The following is a 23,292-nucleotide window of genomic DNA, read 5'->3' as shown; positions in this document are numbered from 1 at the left end:
AGCTGGAGTCCCTGCACTGAGCCCAAAACGCTCCTCCTGACGCCCCCCTGCACCTAGTCTACCCCCTGTAGGCAGGGGTGTCCACACCAGGCTTTCAGGACCGCGGGGCCACAGGGAAGCGCCCTGGAGGGCGGACACGGCTGGGGCCGGTCCCAGGGTAGCTGAGCTTTTCTTTGGTTCCTATATTAGTGTGCCAAATGTAAGATTTTGCATAAGACAAAGGATTTTGCTAAAGAAAGAGAAAACTGAACATGAGTATTCTGGAGACACCAAACAAACCTATCTGCCCTTCCACACAGATGCTCTCTGCTCCTCCACGTCCCTTCTCGTCCCTTCCCTGTGGAGGTGTTCACGTGTCCTCACACGGAGCCCGTTCAAGTGCCTGTTCATACCACGTTCTTCCCTCACTTTCATTCTCTAGACAAAGTCTCCCTTAAAGGGGGTTTAGCCTGAGTATTCCTGGCCGGGCCTGGGGAAGCTGGTTCTGGAGGAGGGGAGGGAGAACTGCAGGGGGCTCTGGGCCCCTCACCTGGTCGCTGGTGCTGGGCACTGCTGTGTCCGAGCCCTGCCGCCGGTGGTGCTGGGCCAGCCGGGCCATGATCACAGGCGAGGTTCGGGGACTGTCCGGCCCAGGGTCCGACAGTGCCGAGTTCCGATTCATCAGCGCCTGGAGGAAGAGAGCCCATCCAGAAAGTGCCCCTCAGCTGGCCTGGTAATGCCCGTGCCCGGGGGCGCACGCACGCACGCACGCCCGAGGCTACGCAGAGCCCTTGGCTGCGTGGCACCCTGCTCGGTGCTCAGGATGGTGCTCTGAGGCAGATCCACTCCCTTCCCACCCTTCACACAAGGAAACGACCACTCAGACGGGTCTCGAGACTTGCTCAAGGCCGGGAACCCAGCGCTGGGGTATTCCCTGGACGCAGCCCGGGCACCTGAGCCCAGCCCGCAGCCGTCCCCTCTAAGCCAGGCCACCTCCCAGACAACCAGCCCTCAGGATACGTCGACTCTGGGTCACCGAAGACCCTCCGCCCCTTCTTGGGGTCTTTCCCACAGATGGATCCCTGCACATACGCTCACCGTCCCCCACAGACAGGCGGCAGCAGTAAGGAAATGCAATTCCAACTATTATTTAAAGTTAGAGTTCAAGCGTGTTAATTAGCCTGGCTGAGCAGATATCTGACTGACGGCGTTACGACTTCTTCCGTCCTGTCGTACTTCTACTTCGCGAGTTTATATTTGCAGCTTCTATGGGCAGGCAGACAATAGCTGGAAGGGAACGTGAGGCCGAAAGCTGAAATGCTTCTGACCCTCCAGGAACGACGAGCTGTTCAAGTGAGATCTGTGAGGGAGCGAGAGAGGCTGCCGCCCCGACTCGGCCGGCTCCGTGCGTGCATCTAAGACGGCGTGGCCGCAGCCGAAGTCCTGTGTGTGCGGCCGAGACTGAGGCTCTGCTCCCCCGCGCCCAGAGGCTCGTGCCGTTCGCACGGCTGTCTCCGCCCGGCTCTCTACAGAACGGAGCGGTGGTAAAGCAGACGCTGGGTCTGACGGTCCTGCACGCAGCGCAGAGTGACTAAAACCCCGGGAGCTGGAAGTGTGGCCGAAGCGCACCCGCGGCAGGTCGGAGGCCGCGGCACAACCGGCCACAGCAGGACCTCTGGGCACCTGGACAGGGGACGCCGACCGGGGTTTGAGACGGGGCTGGCCCCTGCGGGCACTCACCTCACTGAGGGAGGGGAAGCGCTCTGTCCCAGAGTCCCAGCCGCTGTCCCCCTCCTGGGAATCCAGAGACAGTTGGCCTGGGGAGCAAACAGTTTACACAAGAGGTGGCACCGTGGCCTGGGGGTCTGCGTGCGGGGCAGGAAGGCGAAGCCGCCACCTTCCCTCCTTCCCTGGTTTCCCTCAGGTCAGATGCTCCACACCCGGCTTTCGCCTCCCTGAGGCCCTGTGCCCGGTCCCATCACCTCCTGGAACGAGACTCCACAGCTCTGTCACCATGAGTCGTACCCTCAACCCACCCCACCCCTCTTCTGGCTCGACTCACTTCGGGTCAAAAGAGCGCCAGGGGCTGGGAGGAGAGCCGGGGTCTGGACCCCCATCATCCCAGTAGCGCCCTGGCTCTCCTGAGGGTGGGAAGCTTACGCCCTCACGGCCCTGTCCCTGTGCGAGGATGCTTTCTCTCCCCATCCTAATGCCTGGAGAGCAGGGACTACAGCCAATCTTTCCTGAATCGGCCCCATGGGGAGGGACAACAGGGAGGAAACCTGGGTTGGAGATCTGGGGTGAGGGGGGGACTCACCTTCTGATGCTCTCTGGCTGGTGTCGCCATGTAGGGGGGGTACGTCCTGAAAAAGAAAGGTCAGGAGGGTGGGCACATTCTGCGAACCTCTCCCGCACTCAGTCCTTCCTGCAGCCAGCCCTTCCCTCGGTCAGCAGTGTCTGCTCCAAGTAGTGGCTTTTCCTGTTCGTTGCCTTAGAAGTGCCCAAGTCGCGGGCCTACTGCTTCGTTGGTAGTCTGAGGGGGGCGGTGAGCCCTAACGCTGGAGATGGAGCCTGGCCCTTAGAGAAAGTCTCCACACTCACTGATTTACCGCCCTGGGCCCCATAGCACCCACTGAGGAGCTGCCCCAGCGGGGCCTGAGGAGAGAGGAGGAGGGGCGGCCTCTGAAGGACTGACCACGGTGACCGTGCCCCATGCTCGCGAAGCACGCTTTTCTGGGTCTCACTTAGGCTTTCGGCAATGCTGAGGCCCGTGTGACCAGTGAGCAAACGGGGCCCAGCGACTGTGCGTGACCTGCCCGAGCCGCGCAGCAGGACAACCCATGCCAGGGTTGGCACTCAGCCCCGTTGCTCCTCGCCGGTGTTTCGGCCTCACCCTGCGGAGCCCGCGAGCACAGCGGCAGGGCAAACACGCACGGCCCAGGTGGGCGCCATGCTTCGGCTCCGACCATAACCCCCGGGCAGGCCCTGGTGGGCTCTCCAGCTCACAGACGAGGACGCGGGGCTCCCAGGGCTCAAGCAACTTGCCCCAGAGTCTTAGCGCTGGTGAGCTCAGAACCTGAGCGCCTGTTGGCCACGGGACATGGACGTGCCCTTCGGAAAGTAGAGCAGTTTGAATTTGATTGGCCTGTGGTTCCCAGGCATTCTGATCTGCATGGTCTAAAAAAGAAAGTAGAGGATCCTCGAAGAACCTCTACTGGCTTTGGCAAATATGAGTCTTGGAGATCTTAGTTTCCGGAGAGTTCCTTCTCACTTGCCCGAGGGGTTACGGCCCGATGGAGACTGGGCAGGATGCCAGGAACAGAGGCCCTGACTGGATCAGGTAAGGGCATCTCCTGCCTGGGGTTTCCCTACAGACCCCGCTCCACGGTGCAGGTCCCTTACCACGCCTGACGTGGGAGGTGCCTGCGGCCTTCGAGGGGACCCACTGCTTGCGGCGCGCGAGGCTCAAGGAGCCGCCAGAGGCACGCTGAGTACAACCGGAGTGGGACCGGCCACACCCCCTGCAGGGAGCAGATAACGAAACTAAGGCCGCGACTGCAGGCTCTCGGAGCGCAAGAAAGGGCCCCCCAGCGCCCGCACAGTGCTCAGCCCTGTGGCGCCGAGCGAAGAATTGCTGCCCTTTGTTTCTTTGTAAGATACTGAACGCTGACCAGTCGAGGCCCGGCCTGACTCAGGAGGCCTCTGCCCAGGCTCCCCTCCTCGTTCTCCCCGCGGCCACCTGCGCGGCGCCCTTCCTGGAGCCGGGCCGCGGCACTCACCACGAAGCCCCCCGTCTCCTGCTGGATCTTCAGCTGTAGCTGAGTGACGCGCCTCCGGGCACCTTCGATCTGCTCTTCCAGCGGGCTGGCGGGGTTCCGGCTGTACACCTCACAGATACGCTGGGGACAGCGAGGACGACAGGGAGGGAAGGGCACAAGGGTGGTTAGTGGAGGACGGATGACTCACCCAGGGATGAGACAGGCAGTTACCCCAAAACCAAGAGGAGAGATGGGAGCTCTCTGCCTTCGGGAGATGCACGGGAGCTTGCCGTCACTCAGGAGAACAGAAAGGTGTAGAGATGGTGAGAAACATCCCGGAAAGCCAACCGGGGCGAGAAGATAGGACACAAAGGCCCGTCCAGTCTGAACCACCATCCAAGGCTGGGCGTGTGCCTCATCCTAAAGAGATCTTCCTTGGCTCGGGCTCAAGTGTCAGATGTTCACGGTCTGTGCGGAGTAGGCCACACAGGGAGCTCACACGCAGCACTGAGAGTCCTAGGAGCCCGGTCTGGCCGCAGGTGCTGCTGGGAGCCGCTCGGATGCTCACCTGTGCACACCTGCTCTCACCTGGCGCTCACCCGGTGCGCACGCAGAGCTTAGAGCCTGGGCTTTGCAGTCGGGGGGGGGGGCCTGCCTCTGAATTCCGTGCCCCGGGCTCACTAGCTGGGCAGACCTGGCAGACTTTCCTGCGTCCTCCCAGATAACGGGGATGTCGGTCCCTGCCCGCCGGGGGGCAGTGAGGCCTGGACGACACTGCCCGTGAAGCCTTTGCAGGAGGCGGCTAATACCGCGCCACAGAAGGAAATGCCCGATCAAGCTGGCTCGTCCCGCAGTTAAATAAAGCTGGGGGGTGCACACTTTCTGGGAGCTCACCCGGGCCTCCCTGCTACCTGACGGCCTCTCCAGGCCCATGGCCTGCGGCCTCTAGTAGGGCTTTCTGGCCGCACTGCAGACATCTGCAGCCTCCCCTCCCCGGCCCCACAGAGCAGCTCTGCCTCCAGCCGCCGGGGCTCTCCGGAGACACTGTTCGCACCCTCAGTGTCCCCATCCCATGGTTCCTTCCCCTCATCCTGCACGAACGCTCCTTTCTGGTCTTAAAACAAAAACCAGCGGCCACCACGAAGCCCTTCCATCAATTCTGATTACCCTTCAAGCCGCTGCCTCGGCCCTTTCTCCTTCCTTCCACGGACATGCCTCCAGACAGGGCTCGACCGTCGGGGCCCAGAGCCTGAGGCCCGCACACAGTCTTGTCCCTCCGACTCCTTCAAGGAGCCAGGTGACCCAGGGGCCAGGCCCACGGCCGGGCCTCAGCTGTCATCTCGAGCGCCCCCTCCTTGGAAGGCCATCCTGGTGCCCCCCACACACCCTCACAGCCTGCCTGCAGCCTCGCCCAGTCCCTGCGCCCCGTAACTCGCGTGGGCCTGCACCAGCTACGCAGGGGACATACCCAGAGACATGGTCCTAGCCTGTACCTTACGTAGTCGAACGGGGAGAAGGACAAACAAATTCCGAACATAACAGCAAATACAACAGTGATGACAGGCGGCTGTGGTATGCCATAAAAGCACCAAGTTCCAAAATTCCATCCCCCCTCGCTCTCCTCCTCTCTGTACTGGCACCTTGGGGACCCCACCTAGTCCCCAGGTCCAACTACCACCTTCACGCCGAGGACACCTGAACCTCTGTCTCAACCCTGCCCTCTCCCTCGAGGCTCAACCCCCTCATCTCCACGGCTGGTGGACGGTCTTTCTGTCTGAACGTCCCGCGAGCACCCGGAGCTGACCTTCGTGTCTTCCCCGCAACCCTGCCCTGCCCCCTGCCTCCATCCACCACCGGCACTGCTGCCGTCCCCGCACCCAGACTCAGGGCATCTCTTGTTCTCTCTGCCCTGCTACCTCGCCCCTGCAGGCCGGCCGTGTCTCCTGTGCTGACTCCCACACAGCAGCCGCGGGACGGTCTCTGGGCATGTCTGCGCACGGAACACGCGTCTCTGGGGAACACTGGTTCGGAGCTGTGATCACACGCCTGCTCAAAATCCTCTGACCCATCCCAGGGTCTTCAGAATAAACTCCAAGCTCAGCGTGGGGTTCAAGGCCCAACGCACCTTCCAGAGTGAAACGGACTGAACCCAAACTCAAGTGACACCTCGGGAAGCCCTCCCTGATTCCTGCAGATTATTCCTTCTTTTGGGCTTCTGTGTGTTTAATATTTTAGAACCTGTTGACACACAATTCACATGAGATAAACCTCAGCATTTTAAAGTGTACAACTGAGTGGTCTGCACACATTCGCAGGGTTTACGGAGACGGCCCCACCACGTAGTTCCGGAACACGGCCACCACCCGACAGGATGCGGTTACTGCCACCTTCTCCCCGCTCCACCCCCGCAACCACTAATTTACGCTGTGTCCTCGCGGACGTGCCTACACTGGACCTCCCTTTAAATGGACTCACACAACCTGTGGCCTTTTGCTCCTGGCTCCTCCCTGAGGGCCTCTCGTGTCGTAAGCCGTGCCTCCCGCCCGGGGGGGGGGATGTCATGAACGTCCGCGTACACGTGTGTGTCTGAGATGTGTTTTCAGTTCTCCGGGGTCAGACCTGGGAGTGGGGCTGATGGGGCGTGTCTCTGTGCGTCTCTGTGCTGTTCTGATGAGCCGCCGAAGCGCATTAGCGGTGGCCGTGTGACTTGGCGTCCTCACCAGCAATGGTGGGAATCCATTAGATAACGAGCACACAGGACATAAACTAGGATTTCCCCAATTTCTCCCCTCACCCACACCTGCAACTCTGTTATTTTGGTCCAATCATCCGGTGGGTGTACGGTGCGGCTGTGACCGGGACCACCCTGGTGACCAGTCGCCACGGGCTTACCGGCCACCTGTGTGCGTCTTCACTGTCCATTCAAATCCTCTGTCAACTTACCAACTGGCTCGGATTTCTTTTTACTGTTATGTTTACAGGGTCCTGTACGTACTCTAGCACAAGCCCTGGATCGGACAGAGGAGTTACAAGTATTTTCTCCCATCCTGAGGGCTGTCTTTTTACTTTCTGATTGTGTCCTTTGATGCACAAAGGTTTTTAATTTGGATGAAGTCCAATTTATTTATTTTTTGGTTGTTTCTACTTCTGGTGTCATATCTAGGAAAACACCACCTAATCCAAGGTCATGAAGATTTGCACCTGTGTGTTCTTCTGAGCGTTTTGCAGTTTTATTTATTTATTTTTAAATTTTTTTTTTTTTTAAGATTTTATTTATTTGACAGAGACACAGCGAGAGAGGGAACACAAGCAGGGGGTGTGGGAGAGGGAGAAGCAGGCTTCCCGCTGAGCAGGGAGCCCGATGCGGGGCTCGATCCCAGGACCCTGGGATCATGACCTGAGCTGAAGGCAGACGCTTGAGACTGAGCCAACCAGCTGCCCCAAGTTTTGCAGTTTTAAAAAAAACACTTTTAGTTCTTATATTTGTCTTTGATCGATTTGGGATTATATTCTGTTTACTGTGTGAGGTATGGATCCACATTCATTCTTTGCATGTGGACGGCCAGTTGGTCCAGCACCATTGGGTGGAAGACGATTTTCTCTACCAAGTGGTCTGGACACCATTGTCAAAATTCAACTGACGCTATTTGTGTGGTTTAACTTCTGGACTCTAAACTCTATTCTACTGAGCGATAGGTCTGTCCAATCGTTCCGTGTTGCTCTCTAAGTGTCTGCACTTACTACAACGCGGTATGCATGCATCTCCATCCATCCACAGATACCCCACTGGATCACAAACCCCACGAAGGGAAGCTCCACATCTCACTTTTCTGTGTAACCTTTCCAGCTTCTGCCCCCACATTGCTCGGACGCCCTGCTCCCCCTGCCCCACACACGAGCACCCAGCACGCAGCAGCAACTCAATCCTGCCCAACACAGGAGCGTAGTTTCACATGTCCATGCCCTTGGCCTGTGCTGTCCTCACCAGCGGACCCTCCTCATCTGTTCTGCTCGCAGAAGGCCCACCCGTCAAAGCCCAGCTGAAACACAGCTCTGTCCCTGAAGTCTCCCTGCATCCCCATCGTTCACGGAGTGCTCTCTTCCTTGTCCCCCCGCTGACTCTCCTACTACGCTGTGAATTTTCTCCGCTACAACAGAGCTGTGCTGAGGGCAAGAACCGTCTAAACTTCCCACGTCTGTGTGCCACACAACCTGAAACAATGCTTTATATGAGGTGGGCACTGACGGAATCGAAAGGGCCAGGCCAGGACTTGGCTGCCCCACCACACCCCCTCCACCAACGGGGTCCCACCGCCCCCTGCCCCCCCCACTGGAGACCCTGAGACCTTCCTTGGCTCTGGTGTTCCCTTGCTGCGTTCTCCCCACTCCATCTCCTGCTGGGACGGGGCTGTGTCCCCACTATTTGAACCTATTACCCAGGAGCTCTGGTCCCTGTTCACTTTCTTGCCCGAGTTCTGCTTTAATGAATCCCACGGTCACAACAACCATTCAGTGGGCCGCAAGTTTCGGGTGCTGGGGTTTAGGGGTGACAGGCTGTGTCCCGAGAGCAAGGCCGTGGCCAGTGGCCCTCAGCAGGACCTCACCTGTAACTCCTTTTCCTCTTGCCTCAGCATATTGCGAAGGATCTGGGTGGCATGTTTTTGGAATTCGGGATCCTGGAAACAGAACAGACCAGTGGTGAGGGTGGGAGCAGCCTCGCAGCTTCTCTCCCACCTGCTGGTTCTCAGGCAGGAAAAGCTGGCAAAGCCGTTGGGGTCGCCCGTATGTTTGAGTGACCCACAGCCCCTCAGCAGACTTCAGGCACCGGGTGTCCCTCCCGAATTCCTAAAGGCCTTGGCGACAACCACCCCTAGCACTGAACCGCTCCAAGTTGGTTCCCAGCCCGCTGGCTCGTTCTTCTGTCTGACCGCAGATCCCGGCCCCGTTCCTAACCGCACCTCGTCCTTCCGCTGCCCGTCCGGGTTCACCCCTGCTGCTGCCTGTGCTTTCCCGATCCGCTCCCTTTCTGTCCCCTTTCGTCCCTCAGGCAGCCTTCCCCCTACTCGTCCATGTGTCCCACAGTCTTGTGACAGTGGCTGGCCACAGTCTTTAATGGACTCCCCTGTCCGTGCCTGGAGGGGTGCACCCTCCCTGCTGGCGGGCGGCACCCCAAGGGCCTCCGTAGGGTCCCCCCCACTGAGGAAGCACGCTGCCCACTGCTGGCTGGGAAGGCCGGATGCATTCACGTGGAAGGTGGACACTAAGGGTGGAGCGGCCCCTTCCACGCGGCCAGTCCTCGTTTTGTTCTGCTGACGCTCTTCACAGATCTCCGGCTTGTCTCTGCCTACCAGCACGCCTCGAAACAACCCGCTTTCCTCCCCACGGGGTTACCACGAGGACCGTTACCTGCAGCGGTTTGGGCCCTGTGATGCGCTGTGGAGGGGGCAGAGGTGGTGGTGGAGGAGGCGGGGGGACCACAGGGGCGACTCGGGGTGCTCCAGCGGGGGCAGGGTCCTGCTGCAGCCCAGAGACACCAACGGATGAGGGGGAAGAGCCCAGGAGGGTCAGTGCGACGTAGGCGCCGGCTGGAGGCAGACAGACAAGGAGAGCTTTGCTCAAGGCGCATCGTCCTGGGTGGTGGACACTCAAGCTACAAAGGGGGTGGGGGGTGTCTTCTCCCTTCTTTCACGAAGCTTAAAATTCTGCAGATAAAACTCTCCACGCTTCAATGCCCTGCCGCCCCCTAATTCCAGCCCACTGGCCCTGAGTCCACACCGGTACCCCTTCCTTCCCGTTCTTCACGCAGGATGCCCAAGCAGAATTCCACCCAGGTACGTGGCTGCCCTCCCCAGGGGCGGCCGGCCCTCGTGCCCTTCACCTCACTCACTTCCCTCAAGCCCCTCGTGCACAGAAGGTCCCGCCCTCCTCGGGCCGCCCGCCCGTGAACTCTTCCCTCAACTCTCTTGCTTCTGTTGGATTACCTGGGCAGCCCTGATGGTTGGGTCTTCCTGGCTGCAAACAGAATGTTTTTGCCTTTTCCCCCCAAACAGGCAACCACTGAGGAAGGCTGTCTGTGGAGGGGACAGGGGAGTGAGCGGCCCTGGAGGGAGCCGGTGCAGCAGGGTATGGTCTCCACGGGCGTGTAGGAACAGGGCAGGCCCAGTGGATCAAGACGACACACGTGATCCTAGCTGACTCTCTCACCCACAAAGGAGGCCCCGGGCCGAAGGGCCTGCTGCCCCAGCCCACCTGCGCCCCCGCCCCCTTTCTGGGCTCCGCTCTCTCCGACTCACATTTGATAAGCTTCACCACCTCCAGGTGTGAGCTGTTGGTCACCATGGTGCCGTTCACCTGTCGGGGGACAAACGACGGAGTGAGCAGGATGGACGCAGGGGATCCTTCCGAAGCTCAAACGCCACTCCTTCACAAAGCCACTTTCCAATGCTCCGCAGGACCCCCTGGTCATTGGGACTTTGCTTCCATTCACATGTGCCGTACGTCTGTCTTCCCGGCTGGCCTGTGAGCCTCCGGCCCCCGGCCCGCGCCCCCGCCCAGCGTGCTTCCTCCTCACTGGAGGGCTGAGGCCTTGCCTCGCCTAGGATTCCCTTAGTGCCTCCAGGACTCTGCGGCACCAGAGGCCGGGCAGGTCCCAGCAGGTGGCAGATGGCAAGGCCCTCAGGTCAGCACTGTGTGGGGACAGAGTCCGAAGGCCCTGGGCCCCTTGCTGGTCTCAGCCTCCCCATCTTAGGTGTATTTTTGTTGTTTGTTAAATGGGAAAATAAAACCATTCCAGAAGTTGGTTACTTAGAGTCAAGAAGGGCCGAGGATGGGGCTCCCGGGGGCTGGTCCCCACATTCCTGGGGTCCTCTCGTGGCACCGCCCCCAACACAGCGGCCAGCCACCCCGGGGCGAGGCAGGAGGCTGCAGGGAGCCGGCCAGAAGGGGGGGCACTCACTTTGATGATCCGGTCGCCCTCTCTGACGCCAGCTCTCATGGCTGCCCCTCCTGTAGGGAAAAGACCTGGTCAGCAGAGCCCAGCCCCCCTCCCGATGTCACTGACCCTGCCCAGCAGTCCCTCCAAAACGTCTTCTCAGCCCTTTGTGCCAGGCCCTCAGAGGCCTGTGTGCCTCCTGCCCTGCTCCGGGGACGATCCCGTGAGCTGCAGGGGGCGTGCCGGCCACCTGGCTCGAGGCCAGGCTGCTGGTAGCCAGAGGGGCAGGCCTGGCTCTGGGACAAGACGTGTGCTTTATCGGAACATGTCTGGATGGGTCCCACGATCCAGTGGGAAGAATGAGTTATCTTATTACATGTAATTGTCAATGTAACAGTAATTATCAAGAGGAACAGGGAGAAACGGGTGAAAACAGGAGTTTTCAAACTGCTTCCTGAGCCTTAAGAGCCTCCTTCTGGGGTTCACACCAGTAAAGATGACAGTGACCACTCCTTTATCATCTGTTTAAATTTGCTTTAGACCCGGGGCACCTGGGTGGCTCAGTTGTTGGGCGGCTGCCTTCAGCTCAGGTCATGGTCCCAGGGTCCTGGGATCGAGCCCCGCATCGGGCTCCCTGCTCGGCGGGAAGCCTGCTTCTCCCTCTCCCACTCCCCCTGCTTGTGTTCCCTCTCTATGTATCTATCTGTCAAATAAATAAATAAAATCTTAAAAAAAAAATTTGCTTTAGACCCTTTGCAGTTTCTCCTTTTATTTATTTTTAACAGATTTTATTTATTTGGGAGACAGAGTGAGAGAGAGCACAAGCAGGGGGAGAAGCAGACTCCCCGCCGAGCAGGGAGCCCGATGCGGGGCTCGGTCCCAGGACCCCGGGGATCATGACGTGAGCTGAAGGCAGACGTCTAACTGACTGAGCCACCCGAGCGCCCCGTTTCTCCCTTTAAAAGGGGCGGGATTTGGAGCTCCTGCTGTGCATTACTGGAGGCCGTCCCTCGGCTGGAGGCCACAGCACCGGTGACCGCTGTGTGGTTTCTAATGACTCAGTCCTGGTCTGGTTCACATCCACGAAGCGTAAGCAGCATGAGAGCCAAAGCAAGCTAACAAGCGGCATACAGACTGCGTTTCGGTGAATCTGCCCCAGATGATCATTCAATCCGTAAGCTGCATTTGTCTGATCAAAACAAAACTCCCACGAAGCACATATAGATGCTTCTGGTCTAAAAGGAGCTTCTACAGTGGAGATGCATTCCAAGTTCGGTTTCAACCCAGGGACTCAGTATTACACCCCCGTCTGCAGCCTGCTATTTACGGAAGAGCACTTGTGAGGAGCTTAAAGCACTCTAGGCTGTGTCTGTGTCTGGAAACCAAAGGTGGGAAAGAGCTGTCTCGGCTGATTTTGAAAAGAAAAGCAGTCTCCAGAGTAAAGGAACCAGAGAAGTTCTCCGACTTCAGTGAGCACGAGGATCACTGGGGGAATTTGTTCAAAGGCACGTCCCCTGGCCCCCTTGCCAGAGGGTGATTCAGTCCTTCTGGGCATGGGCTCGGGACAAGGACGGCAGCCCCCACCCCCTGGGGTCCAGGAGACTCTCTTGTCGGCACCGACCACACTCTGAGAAACAGTGAGCTAGAGGAGACTCCCGTCAGGGAGAGACAGTAACGACCACTTCGTCACTCCTGTGAGGTCAATGCTGACGCAGATGTCCCTCGTGTCTTCTCGCCCAAACACACACGCGCATGCACGTGCAGAGACACACGCAGACAGAGAGACACACACTTTCCAAAACTCCGGTTTCCCTGGCAAGCCACCTTTCTGCCATTTTGTGTCCGGGTCTGACTGCTCAAGCCTCTGGCCACCCAGTCCATCCACCAAGCCGCCATCTCTCCAGTCCAGGAACAGGGAGAACGAGGGAAACGGAGCACAGAAGCATCTCTTGGGAGCTCCATCCTCAGACAGGAAGACAAGCCTGCCACAGACCCAAGGGAACTCACAAACACACAAGCTGCGACTATTTACATCCTCCTGCGACCCACATACCTCGTTTGGGTCATAAATTTGAAAGTCTCCTTTCACCTTCCCCATGAACAAATCCCAACTATTTCCCAAAACTACCAATGTTTTTCTTCCCATTTTGCAATGTACTGAGTGTGAAATGCTGGCCTGCTCCCAACCTCCTTCCTCGTTTTATCGCGCACGGCCGTGGGGCACTTCGCCGCTGTTGGGTTTGTACAAACGGGAGGTGTGGGGCACCCCCGCATTGGCGCCGGCGCTCACGTCCCGTCTCTCTCACAGTCTGGTGATTCTCACAGTACCTAAAACTTTTCCATTATTCGACGTTTATGGCGATGTGTGCCAAGTGACCGCTGATGCGCCAGCGTCCCTGTTTGGGGGCCCCGCAGGCTGCACCCACATAAGACGGCCGACTTAACCAGCGCGTGTGTGACCACGGCTCCGCCGACCGCCGCTCCCCCGTCTCTCTCCCTCCCCGCGGGCCTCCCTCGTCCCTGAGCCACGGCGGGGCGGACATGAGGCCAGTTAATAACCCTCCGACGGCCTCGAAGCGTCGGGTGAAGGGAAGAGTCGCACGTGTGGGGCTGGCAGCGAGAGGCGAGCAGGGGTGAAGCTTAGCGGGGAAGGCGTGTCCAGAGCCGACAGCCCGAAAGCCTGCGCCTCTCACACCCACGGTCAGCCGAGCGGTGAGCGCACAGGAAAAGTCGTCGGAGGAAATGAGAAGCGCGATTCCAGGGCGCACACAGGCCGAGGAGAGAGCGAGCCGGCCTGCTGCTGACGTGGACAAGGTCGCAGCGGTGTGGACCGAGCATTGGAGCAGCGGCACACCCCCTTCTGCCGGAGTCCAGCCCAGAGCAAGGCCCCAACGCTCCTCCCGGTTCTGGGAAGGCCGAGCCGGGGTCGGAGCTGCGGGAACGCAGCCTGGGGCCGGCAGGGGCTGCTTTGTGGGGTGTCGGCAAAGAAGCCGTCTCTGTGACACAGAAGCGGCCGGTGAAGCGGCAGGGTCCCCAGAAGACGTAGCGCAGAGAATTCCTGGAGGTGGCTACGCGACCGACCAACTTCCCACGTGGACGAGACCGCCTTCTGCGGGAAGACGATGCATCCGGGGCCCTCGTGGCCGGAGAGGAGGGGTCAGTGTCTGGCTTCCAAGCTGCAGAGAACAGGCTGCCTCTCTCGTTGGGGGCTAAGGCCGCCGAGACTCTAAGGGAAGCCCACGCTCGTCGACCGTTCCGAACATCGCAGGGCCCTTCGGGGTGACGCTGACTCCGCTCCGCCTGTGCTCTGGAAATGGCCCAGCCAGGCCTGGACGACGGCTCGTCTGCCTGCAGGGTTGACTGAGTGTCCGGAGTCCACCGTTGAGACCTGCTCGGAAAACAGTTCCCTCTCAAAATACCCAGCAGGGGCCCCTGGCTGGCTCAGTCATGGAACATGCAAGTCTTGATGGCGGGTCGTGAGTTCAAGCCCCGTGTTGGGCGAAGAGCCTACTTAAAAAAAAAAAATGCACCTCCCCCACCCCCCCCACCGCCCCCTGAGCTCTGACAGACGGACAAGAGAGGAGTGTTCTTTCCATGCCCGCCCCCACAACGCCAACTCTGTAGCTCACGGATCAATGAGTCATTTCGACTTTCAAGTCTTTTTTTTTTTTTTTAATATTTTATTTATTTATTTGTCAGAGAGACAGTGTGCAAGAGAGCCCAAGCAGGGGTAGAGGCAGAGGCAGAGGCAGAGGGAGAATCGGACTCCCCACTGAGCAAGGAGCCCGATGCGGGGCTCGATCCTAGGATGCTAGGATCATGACCTGAGCCAAAGGCAGACGCTTCACCAACTGAGCCACCCAGGCGCCCCGACTCCAGTTTATTATCTGACAAATACACCTTTGTGAGACCACGGCTGCCATAGATGATTCTGCGGATGGATCTGGGCAAAGTCAACTGAAAACCTTCTGGAAAGGATTCGTCATCCTTCATGTCTTTGAGAACATTGATGGTTTGTGGGAAGAGGTCCAAGTATCGACATTCACCGGGGTTTGGAGGCTGAGTGCAGCCCTCGTGGAGCACCGTGTGGGGTTCCGGGCTTCGCCGGAGAAGTTGCCGCAGATGTGGAAACAGCAGGAGGCGGGAAGCGGGACGGAACTGTTGCGATCTCAGGGTGCAATCTGAACGCACGTGGAGCTCTCCTTACGGAGGAGCCAAGCACGTGCTTTCCCCACGGGGGAGCTCCTCCTGGAGGGGATGCTGTGAAGACCGTGGCCATGACCTTGACGGATTTCGGATAAACCTAGCGGATCACACAGAGGCAGCGTGGGAGAGGACCGGCTCCAGCTCTGAGAAGTGCTGCGGGACATCGTCCACGGAAGGAGGGGCCCTTCGATGCCGCAAACTTCACCGTTTGATGTTCGGAGACTGCCACGGCCACCGCCGCTTCGGCAGCCACCAACGCAGAGGCGAGACCGCCGCCGGCACAAAGGCTGTGACCGGCTGATGAGCAAGAAGGTGCTTTTCGCGAAGGCTCGTGTGTCGTGGTTTTAGACCTAATGCTACCGCACATGGCAAACCACGGTGTGGCTCACCTCACGCACCTGGAAACCAAAACGTGTGTGACTTGCTTTACAGTGCTATTTGCTTTACCGTGGCGGTCCGGGACCGAGCCCGCCATGACGCTGCCGTGAGCCCGTCACGCTCTCCACGTCGCCGCCCAGCCCCATCACTGAAGTTCACTCCTTTTAGGGACACTTGCTTCCCACGCTTCCGCACTCCTTCCTGCTCGCCAGCGTCAGCCGAGGGCGCCCGTAGCGCTGGCTGGAGCCACCTGGACCGGCCTGCGTACGGGCCCTCCCACCCGATCCCTAGCTGCCAGCGAGTTTTCACTCCCCCCTTCCAGACTATTCCTGAAATCCCACGTCTTCCAGGGAGGCTTCAGCCGCAAACTGCCCATCTCTCGACGCCGCCTCCTCCCTGCTGTCCCGCACTCGTCACTCGTCACTCCTCCTTTGGTCATTTACCATTTAAGGTCAGTGCATCTGCAAACGCAGGCAACCGCGTGGGCCGGCGCGTCATCCCCAACTGTAAAGTGGGGTCTCTGATCCGCCACAGCGTCTTCTGACCCAGTGCGAGGGGCTCCCTGAGTCCTGAGGGCCGCTCTGCTGTTCTTCCCCTTCCCAGCCGGGGAGCACCAAGCGTGACCCCTAGAAATCCTGTCCAGTGGCGCGGAGCTCTGGAGACGCCCCCAGACGCCCCCGGGGACCAGGTCTAGAGCCAGGCATTCACGCCTAGAACTCGCCACGCGCACGTTCTCTGGCTCCCACGGCTCTCGCACACGCGGCTCTCACGCTCAGCACACACGTGGCTCTCACACTTGGCTGCACACACACGGCTGCGCACACGCGCTCTTGCACACTCAGCTGCGCACACGCGGCTCTCACGCTCAGCACACACGCGGCTCTCACACTTGGCTGCACACACTCGGCTGAGCACACGCGGCTCTCACATTCGGCTGCGCACACACGCTCTCACACTTGGCTGCGCACACGCGGCTCTCACACACTCGGCTGCACACACGCGCTCTCGCACACTCGGCTCTCGCACACGCAGCTGCGCACACGCGCTCTCGCACACATGGCTCTCACGCTCGGCACACACGCGGCTCTCATGCTCGGCACACACGCGGCTCTCACACTTGGCTGCACACACTCGGCTGCGCACACGCGGCTCTCGCACACTCGGCTGCGCACACGCGCTCGCACACTCGGCTGCGCACACGCGCCTCTTGCACACGCGCCCTCGCACACGCGGCTGCGCACACGCGCTCTCGCACACTCGGCTGCGCACACGCGCTCTCGTACACATGGCTCTCACGCTCGGCACACACACGGCTCTCACACTTGGCTGCACACACGCGCTCTCTCGGCTGCGCACACGTGGCTGCGCACACGCGCTCGCACACTCGGCTCTCTCACACGCGCTCTTGCACACTCGGCTGCGCACACGCGCTCTCGCACACGCGGCTCTCACGCTCGGCACACGCGCGGCTCTCACACTTGGCTGCACACACTCAGCTGCGCACACGTGCCCTTGCACACCCGGCTGCGCACACACGCTCTCACACTCGGCTGCGCACACGCGCTCTCACACACTCGGCTGCACACACGCGCTCTCACACTTAGCTGTGCACACGCGGCTCTCACACACTCAGCTGCACACATGCGCCTCTTGCACACTTGGCTGCACACACGCGGCTCTCGCACACTCGGGTGCGCACACATGGCTGCCGTGTACGGACGGGCAGGCAGCACTCACCAGGCCGCACAGACTGCACCAGAACGATACGGTCCCCACTGACCGTGAAGCCGAAGCCATGCTGGTCCTTCTGGATGATGACACAGCGCTGAACAAGACCTGACAAGAGGTGACAAAGAAAGAAGGGGTCAGGGAGGCACAGTCGCTGGAAGGCTGGTGCGTACGAGCTCGGACCAGCCCAGGAAGGCCCAGAAAGCCTTTCCAGACTAACCGATTCCCCAGACTCCTCCTGTCCAAACACTATGCTTGGCGAGCGACAGACCCTGTCACCGACTCTGCGTTCCACCTGAGGGTTGACCCTCCTCCCAGCACCGAGCTGTCTCTCTTGCTCGGGTCTGTCTCTTTGGCTCTGGCCGGGTGAGGCTGGCCAGAGAAGGGGCAGGGCCGCGGCCCCGCTGAAGAGAGGTGTGACAGAGAAGCAGCCCTGTGACTGAAGCCCAAGGGAGGCTGAATTTCCATTAAATGAAGCCCAACGGGTGCAGCAGATACGACACCCATGCTGGCCCTGCCGAATCCAGGAAAGGGTGCGTGGAAAGAGAAAACATATGTCCATGCACAGAACGTAGAGGAAAAGAAAGAAGGCTGTGACTGCCAGCCGGCCCCATCCCTGGGGGTGTGAACCAGACGTCACATGCGCCTGCCAACGTGTGACCACCTCCTGCGGGGGACAGAGCGTGAGTTCCAGAGCTAGAACCCGACGGGTTTCAGGCCCTGCCTCTGTCCCCTCTGTGCTTGGGCACTGGGGCAAGTTTCTGAACCCTCTGTGCCTCAGCTTCCTCATCTGTAAAGCAGGATAACATTACTTTCTAGACTGACAGAAGAACAAATGAGCTAATTTATATAAAGCATGCAACGTCATGCCTACCACGTTACGAGCTCAATAATACAAGCTAAAATCTGTCTGTGTGGGTGTTCACGTCCGTGTCAATGTGTTAATGCCCCAAGTTTACCTGCTGCCTCAGAGGCATCGGAGGGCTGGCGGAGGTGGGAAGGGGACCTGCGTTCAGGCGCCGGCTCTCCCAAAGACAGGCTACTTAACCTGGAGGGTAATAAGGAAAGCACATTGGTGAGTTGGGAGGGGAGGGACCAGCCTTAGGTGCTGGTAAAAGGGGCCCCGAGTCTTGGGTAAAGAGAGGCCAACCCTCTCACCCGGAACCCACTGAGTCTGGTGGGAGATTAGCCAGGTCTACCCACTGCCAACACCACCTATTTGGAATCCTGGGCTGGCAAGGCAAGCATGGTCTCTTTGATACCCAGCAAGGCGTGAAGGGCAAGAGCCCCCCCTGGAGTCAGAAGACAAAGAGACAGTGCAAAGGACGGGATGTGCACAGACACACATGCTTGTTGGGTCTTACCAGGCTGCAATGGGGCTGATGGAACAGAACGAAGCAGCAGAGAAAATGAATGCAAGAAAAAGGAAAAAATAAAAAAGCTAGTTAGTTTTAGGCGATGATTTGCAAAGGAAAGGGAGACTGGAGAGCAAGATTGTGGAGGGTCAAAACCACACGGAGACCCACGTGCACCCAGCAGAGGACGGTGGTGGGTGCAGCAGAAGGCCTGCCCCACTCGGACTTCGTCTTGCCGTCCCCCTCCAAACCGGTGTCTCCAGGAGGGTAACTGGACATTTGACACTAACCTGTTGGGTAACTAGCATACACTTCTCTAGATAGGAAGGGCAGGGCAACGGCCCAAGCCTCTGAACACGCCACTTATCCTGTGGGCTATGGGAGGAGTCTGGCCGGTCTGGTGGTAGTATTCCAACTCACATCCACCCCTGCCGGCAGCCAGCCTGAGGCACATTGCTTAGCAACTGTTAAGACCCTAAACCAACAAGGTACCCCAGGTTACCAAACCAGATTTACCACCCGATCTTGTCTTGAACGGGTCCCCTGCAGGAGTGGGGTAAGCTCGATCATTGCCATGCCTCTCTTTTCTGGAAGAGTGTACCTGCTGCCCCTCCGAGGGGGTCTCCCAGGCATATCTACAGCAAATGACCAGGTAGAATATTCATGGGGGCACTGTGTGCAGGGGCAAAGCACAGACTCCTGTAACTATTCCCATGGGCGGCCGGCTCCCTAAACCGCAGTGTGACTGCAGGGCGCTCAGCTGCGTGCACGGGGTAAGCTGGGAGCGGAAAGCGACGGCCTCAGGATGTGTTGCAGAGTGAAGACGACAAGGAGCGGAATTATGTGCACAGGGAATTATTTGTTTCTATGTGTTTCCATACTTGTTTGCATGCGCACAGAATGTCTGAAACAACTCTGGGAGGACACAAGAGAAACCCGCACCCTGGGTACCCGGGACACAGGGTTGGAGCTACAAGCTTCTCACGTTCTTGAATGTACCCTTTACGTTCTCAGTCGTGTGAAGGTGCGGTTCCTTCGAGTAATACATACAACACAACATAAATCACTTTTACAGTTAAAGAGGGGGTCTTTTCCCCCTCACCTGGCACCCCTCTTACCTGGACAGGTGAGACTGCTTCTTACTCGCTGATCTTTGGATCAGAGAGAGAGGACACCAGGGAAGAACAGAGCGCGGAGCCCAGGAGAGAGACGCAGGAAAGGAGGCAGAAAAACAGAACAAGACAAGACATAAACCAGACAAGACACTGGAGTGGGCTGGTTCAAAAAAAGCCACAACTGAGCTCAGAAGGGCCTGGGAGTAGAAACCAGCCGGGGCGCAGGGGAGTCACCCTGCGAAAATGCACCTTGCTGCCCGGAACCTTGCAGAGCTTCGCTATGGTCCTCAGGGAAGCTGGGCCACGGCATGCAGCAGGGACTCCTGCCGGTCCTCCCACAGCCCCTGGGACCACGGTGCCGCAGAGGCAGGGACGCGCAGGGGACCGCCTCTTCCCAACTGCGGGGCTGCCCGGGGGTGGCTGTGGGCCCACCACGGCGGGGCTCAGGCAGCACTGAGCTCATTGCTGGTCTGCCTACAGTCCTTCACCTGCTCTGGTTTCTGGCTCCTGCCTCTGCCCATACTGGGCCTGCCCCCTGGATGTCCTTCCTACCCCACGGCCGGTACCGCGTCTGGAAGCCAGACATGAGGGGCCACAGCCAGCAGCTCCAACTTCCGGCCGTCTTCAAATGACCCGACCGCTCCACCCACAGCGGGCCCTCCGCTGAGTTCAGCAGCAAGTGTTCTAGAATGTGCGGACGGTAACTGCACTCGCCGTGGCGACCGTTCTGCAACAGACGCATGTGCGGTCATCATCGAGCTGCGGCCTGTCACCTACGCTCCGTGAAACTGAAAACGGTGTCCCAGCGTCCAGACCCCTGCTACCTGACAGCCACCAGCCACACGGAGCTATGTGAACTTACACTCGAAATAACACTTAAGATTCAGTTTCTCAGCTGCACAGGCCACGTCTCAAGGTCTTCAGAGCTACGTGTGGCTCATGGCTAGCACAGCCCCTGGACCGTGTGCATCACCGCAGAGTCCTACTGGACGGCGCCGCCAAGGCACAAACATGAGGGGCGGTCACGCAGCGAGTGGGTGAGGCGAACGTAGAGAACTTCCGCACAGACACGGGGGCCCCCACCCCGAGAGGCCTTCTATTCCAGCTGCTCATCTGCTGTCTTTGGCCGGATCCACACAACCCACCACTGGGTGACCGCACACAGGCGGGAACTCCTCCTCCTCGCCAGCTCAGGAGAAAGCCCGCTTCATCTGGGACAGCTTGGGCCTCCTCCTGGCCGCCGCTGGCCTCTGCGGCCCACTGGCTTCCCAGGCTGCTCTCAAAGCCTGGCAGCGGGGAGCTCTCAACCTGCTCTGCTCTGCACGTGAGCCGGCCGAGCGCTACTGCATATAATCGAAGGCCCACGAGGCCGTGGAGGGCATCCGGGGCATGGACGAGAGTCACTCCAGCAGGACATTTTCCCTCTGAGAGCTTCACGGAGGGAAACCCAGCACAGAAGTGGAGGAGGAGGACACGCCGGGGCGGCAGCTCAGCTGGATGGAGAACCCCTGCCCCTGGGCTGTGGGGCCTGCTGGGCTTTGAGCCTGAGCAGAGACGCTGAGGGAGACCACGGCAAGGTTAAAATCTGAGAGATGAGGGCGGAGGGCGGAGGGAGGTGGGAGGAATGTAATTTGGCATGAAATAGGGGCCGTCAGAGAAGAGAGGACTTCGACGCGGGCTCCCCTCTTCCTGATGACATTCCCATGGGAATGAGGCAGCAGAGATCGGATTCCAATCGGCCTACACCTGATGGGTGTGGGGAAGGCCCGGGAAGAGTGCAGACTCCCCCCCGAATTCGGGGCTTGCTAAATGGCAGCCGCGAGGCAGATGGCCGGCCCAGCTTCTCAGTAAGCCCTGCGCCACCACGGCCGGACGTGGCTTCCAGCCACAGTCCTGGATGACTGCAACAGCCCCGTCTCCGCTCCCCCGCAGTGGCCTTCTCTGGGTCCCCGATGGGGACCTGTCATTCCCACCTCACTGCCCAGGGCCCCGGTGTGCTCACTCTGCCGCTGCCGGTGACGGCCCCCACCCTCTCTCCCCGCTTCTCAAGGCTCTGGTCAGGTGGCAGCGACCCCACCACGCTTCCCCTGGCCACGGCAGCCTGCATGTCCCTCACCCCAAGATTTTATTCTGAAAAATTTCAAACCCACGTTAACGTTGAGGAAGTGGCACGATGAATACCCATACAGCCTTCATCCAGACTCACCAAGTAACATTTCCACTTGCTTGATTTTTCTGATTATACATTCCCCCCCCCCATTTCAAAGCTAGAAGACCGCATGGTACTTTATCCCTAAATACGTCAGCATAGATCCCCCAAGACCTTCGGGCTTCTATACAACCACAGTGACATCAGCACACCCAGGAGTTCTTTGACACAGAAAGATGACCTCATACATGTCCCCACTCCACCCCCCAACTGTCTATCGCTCTTCTACACACTGTGCTCCAATGGCCTCGGACCAGGTCCCGCCGTGGAGCGCAGATCGCGTTTACTCGGGCTCCTTGGCGTTCATTTGATCCAGAACCCCCACCCACGCTGAACGCCGGTGTGTTGGAGAGCTCAGGCCGGTCGTCTTTGTGGATGGCCTGCAAAGGACTTGTCTGTCTCTGCATGATTAGATTCACATCAAGGCTTTTAAGAGAGTATTACATAAGCGATGCTCACTTCTGGTTCCACTAGGTTCTATTACTCCTGGGAGTTCACAGCGGTACAAGCAGATTTCCCATTTGAATGAGCGGGCGATCTGGGGTGATATTTGAATTGTTCCTTCTACATCTAGCAGTGCGCGGTCTCTTGTAGAGAATGCTGTATTCTCCCTCTTCTGGAGTGGTGCCGTGAATGCATGAATTGTTTCCCCAAAGCAATGCATTATAGTCCATTTTTACCATCATGACTTTTCTTTTTAATGTGTTTGTTTTGTTTTTTAAAGTTCTTTTTTTTTTTTTTCTTTAGAAATCTCCACACCCAACATGGGGCTCGAACTCAAGATCCTGAGATCAAGAGTTGCACAACTCCACTGACTGAGCTGGCCAGGCATCCCTGTAATCATCACTTTCTTTTTAAAGATTTTATTTATTTATTTATCAGCAAGAGAGAGCGAGCGAGCTTGAGCACGAGCAGGGGGAGTGGCAGGCAGAGGGAGAGGGAGAAGCAGGATCCCTGCCAAGCAGGGAGCCCGAAGCGGGACTCCATCCCGGGACGCTGAGATCATGACCTGAGCCAAAGGCGGATGCATCACCGACTGAGCCACCAGGGCCCCCTCCTCATCACTTTTTAAAAACCGTTGGAGGTGCTGCATTTGGCTGGTAGGAGCTCCTGTTCCTTTCAAGTGTCACCATCCGTCTTCAAGTGCATCCTTGCCTTCTGGACAACCAGATGCTCCCGGCTCACCTCGTACCTTCCCTGAGCCGGACCTGCAGTCGAACATTCCTGTGGGGAGCCCTGGTTCCTTGGTTCCTTTCAGCGGGACACATATGTAGAGACAGGGTCTGCGTGCCGGGTGCTCCCTGTGGCCAGGCTGCTGCTCCTCCAGCCCCTTTGGCAGGCAGGATATTTGTGCAGGAAGGGAGAGTTCACATGGAAGTGTCCAGTGTGACTGGCATGACAGGGTCATTCTTCGTCCTCCCCAATTCTGTTACTTTAGCCACTCTCTCCCATAGTGAGAACCCGGGTCCCACACAAAAGCAATGCGTTTGCTCGTTTGCCTGCTGCAGGATACACACCGGACGGTGGCGGGAACACCGCACCGACTCATGAGGTGGGTCTCCCTGCAGTTCCTTTGGTCCTTGGACTGCGTCCCACCGCCTTCGTGCCCATCCATCTGCAATGCATGCAGGCT

At 58.9% G+C, this 23,292-nt stretch overlaps 1 protein-coding gene across 8 annotated transcripts in view; it reads right to left on the bottom strand.

Annotated features, from left to right (window-relative positions):
- ARHGEF11 (Rho guanine nucleotide exchange factor 11) overlaps positions 1-23,292 on the bottom strand; it is an 84,569-nt gene that overhangs the window by 24,033 nt on the left and 37,244 nt on the right. For 5 of the 8 annotated variants that reach the window (XM_032398262.1, XM_032398263.1, XM_032398266.1 and 2 more), the window contains exons 2-13: positions 19,454-19,486; positions 18,345-18,359; positions 17,940-18,028; positions 16,990-17,088; positions 10,693-10,742; positions 10,031-10,088; positions 9,144-9,322; positions 8,342-8,413; positions 3,759-3,878; positions 2,297-2,342; positions 1,720-1,796; positions 530-667 (exon numbers count right to left, since the gene is read on the bottom strand). In XM_032398262.1, coding sequence (XP_032254153.1) covers positions 530-667; positions 1,720-1,796; positions 2,297-2,342; positions 3,759-3,878; positions 8,342-8,413; positions 9,144-9,322; positions 10,031-10,088; positions 10,693-10,742; positions 16,990-17,088; positions 17,940-18,028; positions 18,345-18,359; positions 19,454-19,486 — 976 coding nt within the window. The remainder of the gene's footprint in view (positions 1-529; positions 668-1,719; positions 1,797-2,296; positions 2,343-3,758; positions 3,879-8,341; positions 8,414-9,143; positions 9,323-10,030; positions 10,089-10,692; positions 10,743-16,989; positions 17,089-17,939; positions 18,029-18,344; positions 18,360-19,453; positions 19,487-23,292) is intronic. The other 3 variants (XM_032398265.1, XM_032398268.1, XM_032398269.1) reach the window with 3 other exon arrangements.

Source organism: Phoca vitulina, unplaced genomic scaffold (assembly GCF_004348235.1).
Source record: "Phoca vitulina isolate PV1807 unplaced genomic scaffold, GSC_HSeal_1.0 scaffold115, whole genome shotgun sequence".
NCBI classification, from domain to species: Eukaryota; Metazoa; Chordata; class Mammalia; order Carnivora; family Phocidae; genus Phoca; species Phoca vitulina.
Note: the sequence above shows the minus strand (reverse complement) of the source record. Positions and strands in the feature narration are given on the sequence as shown.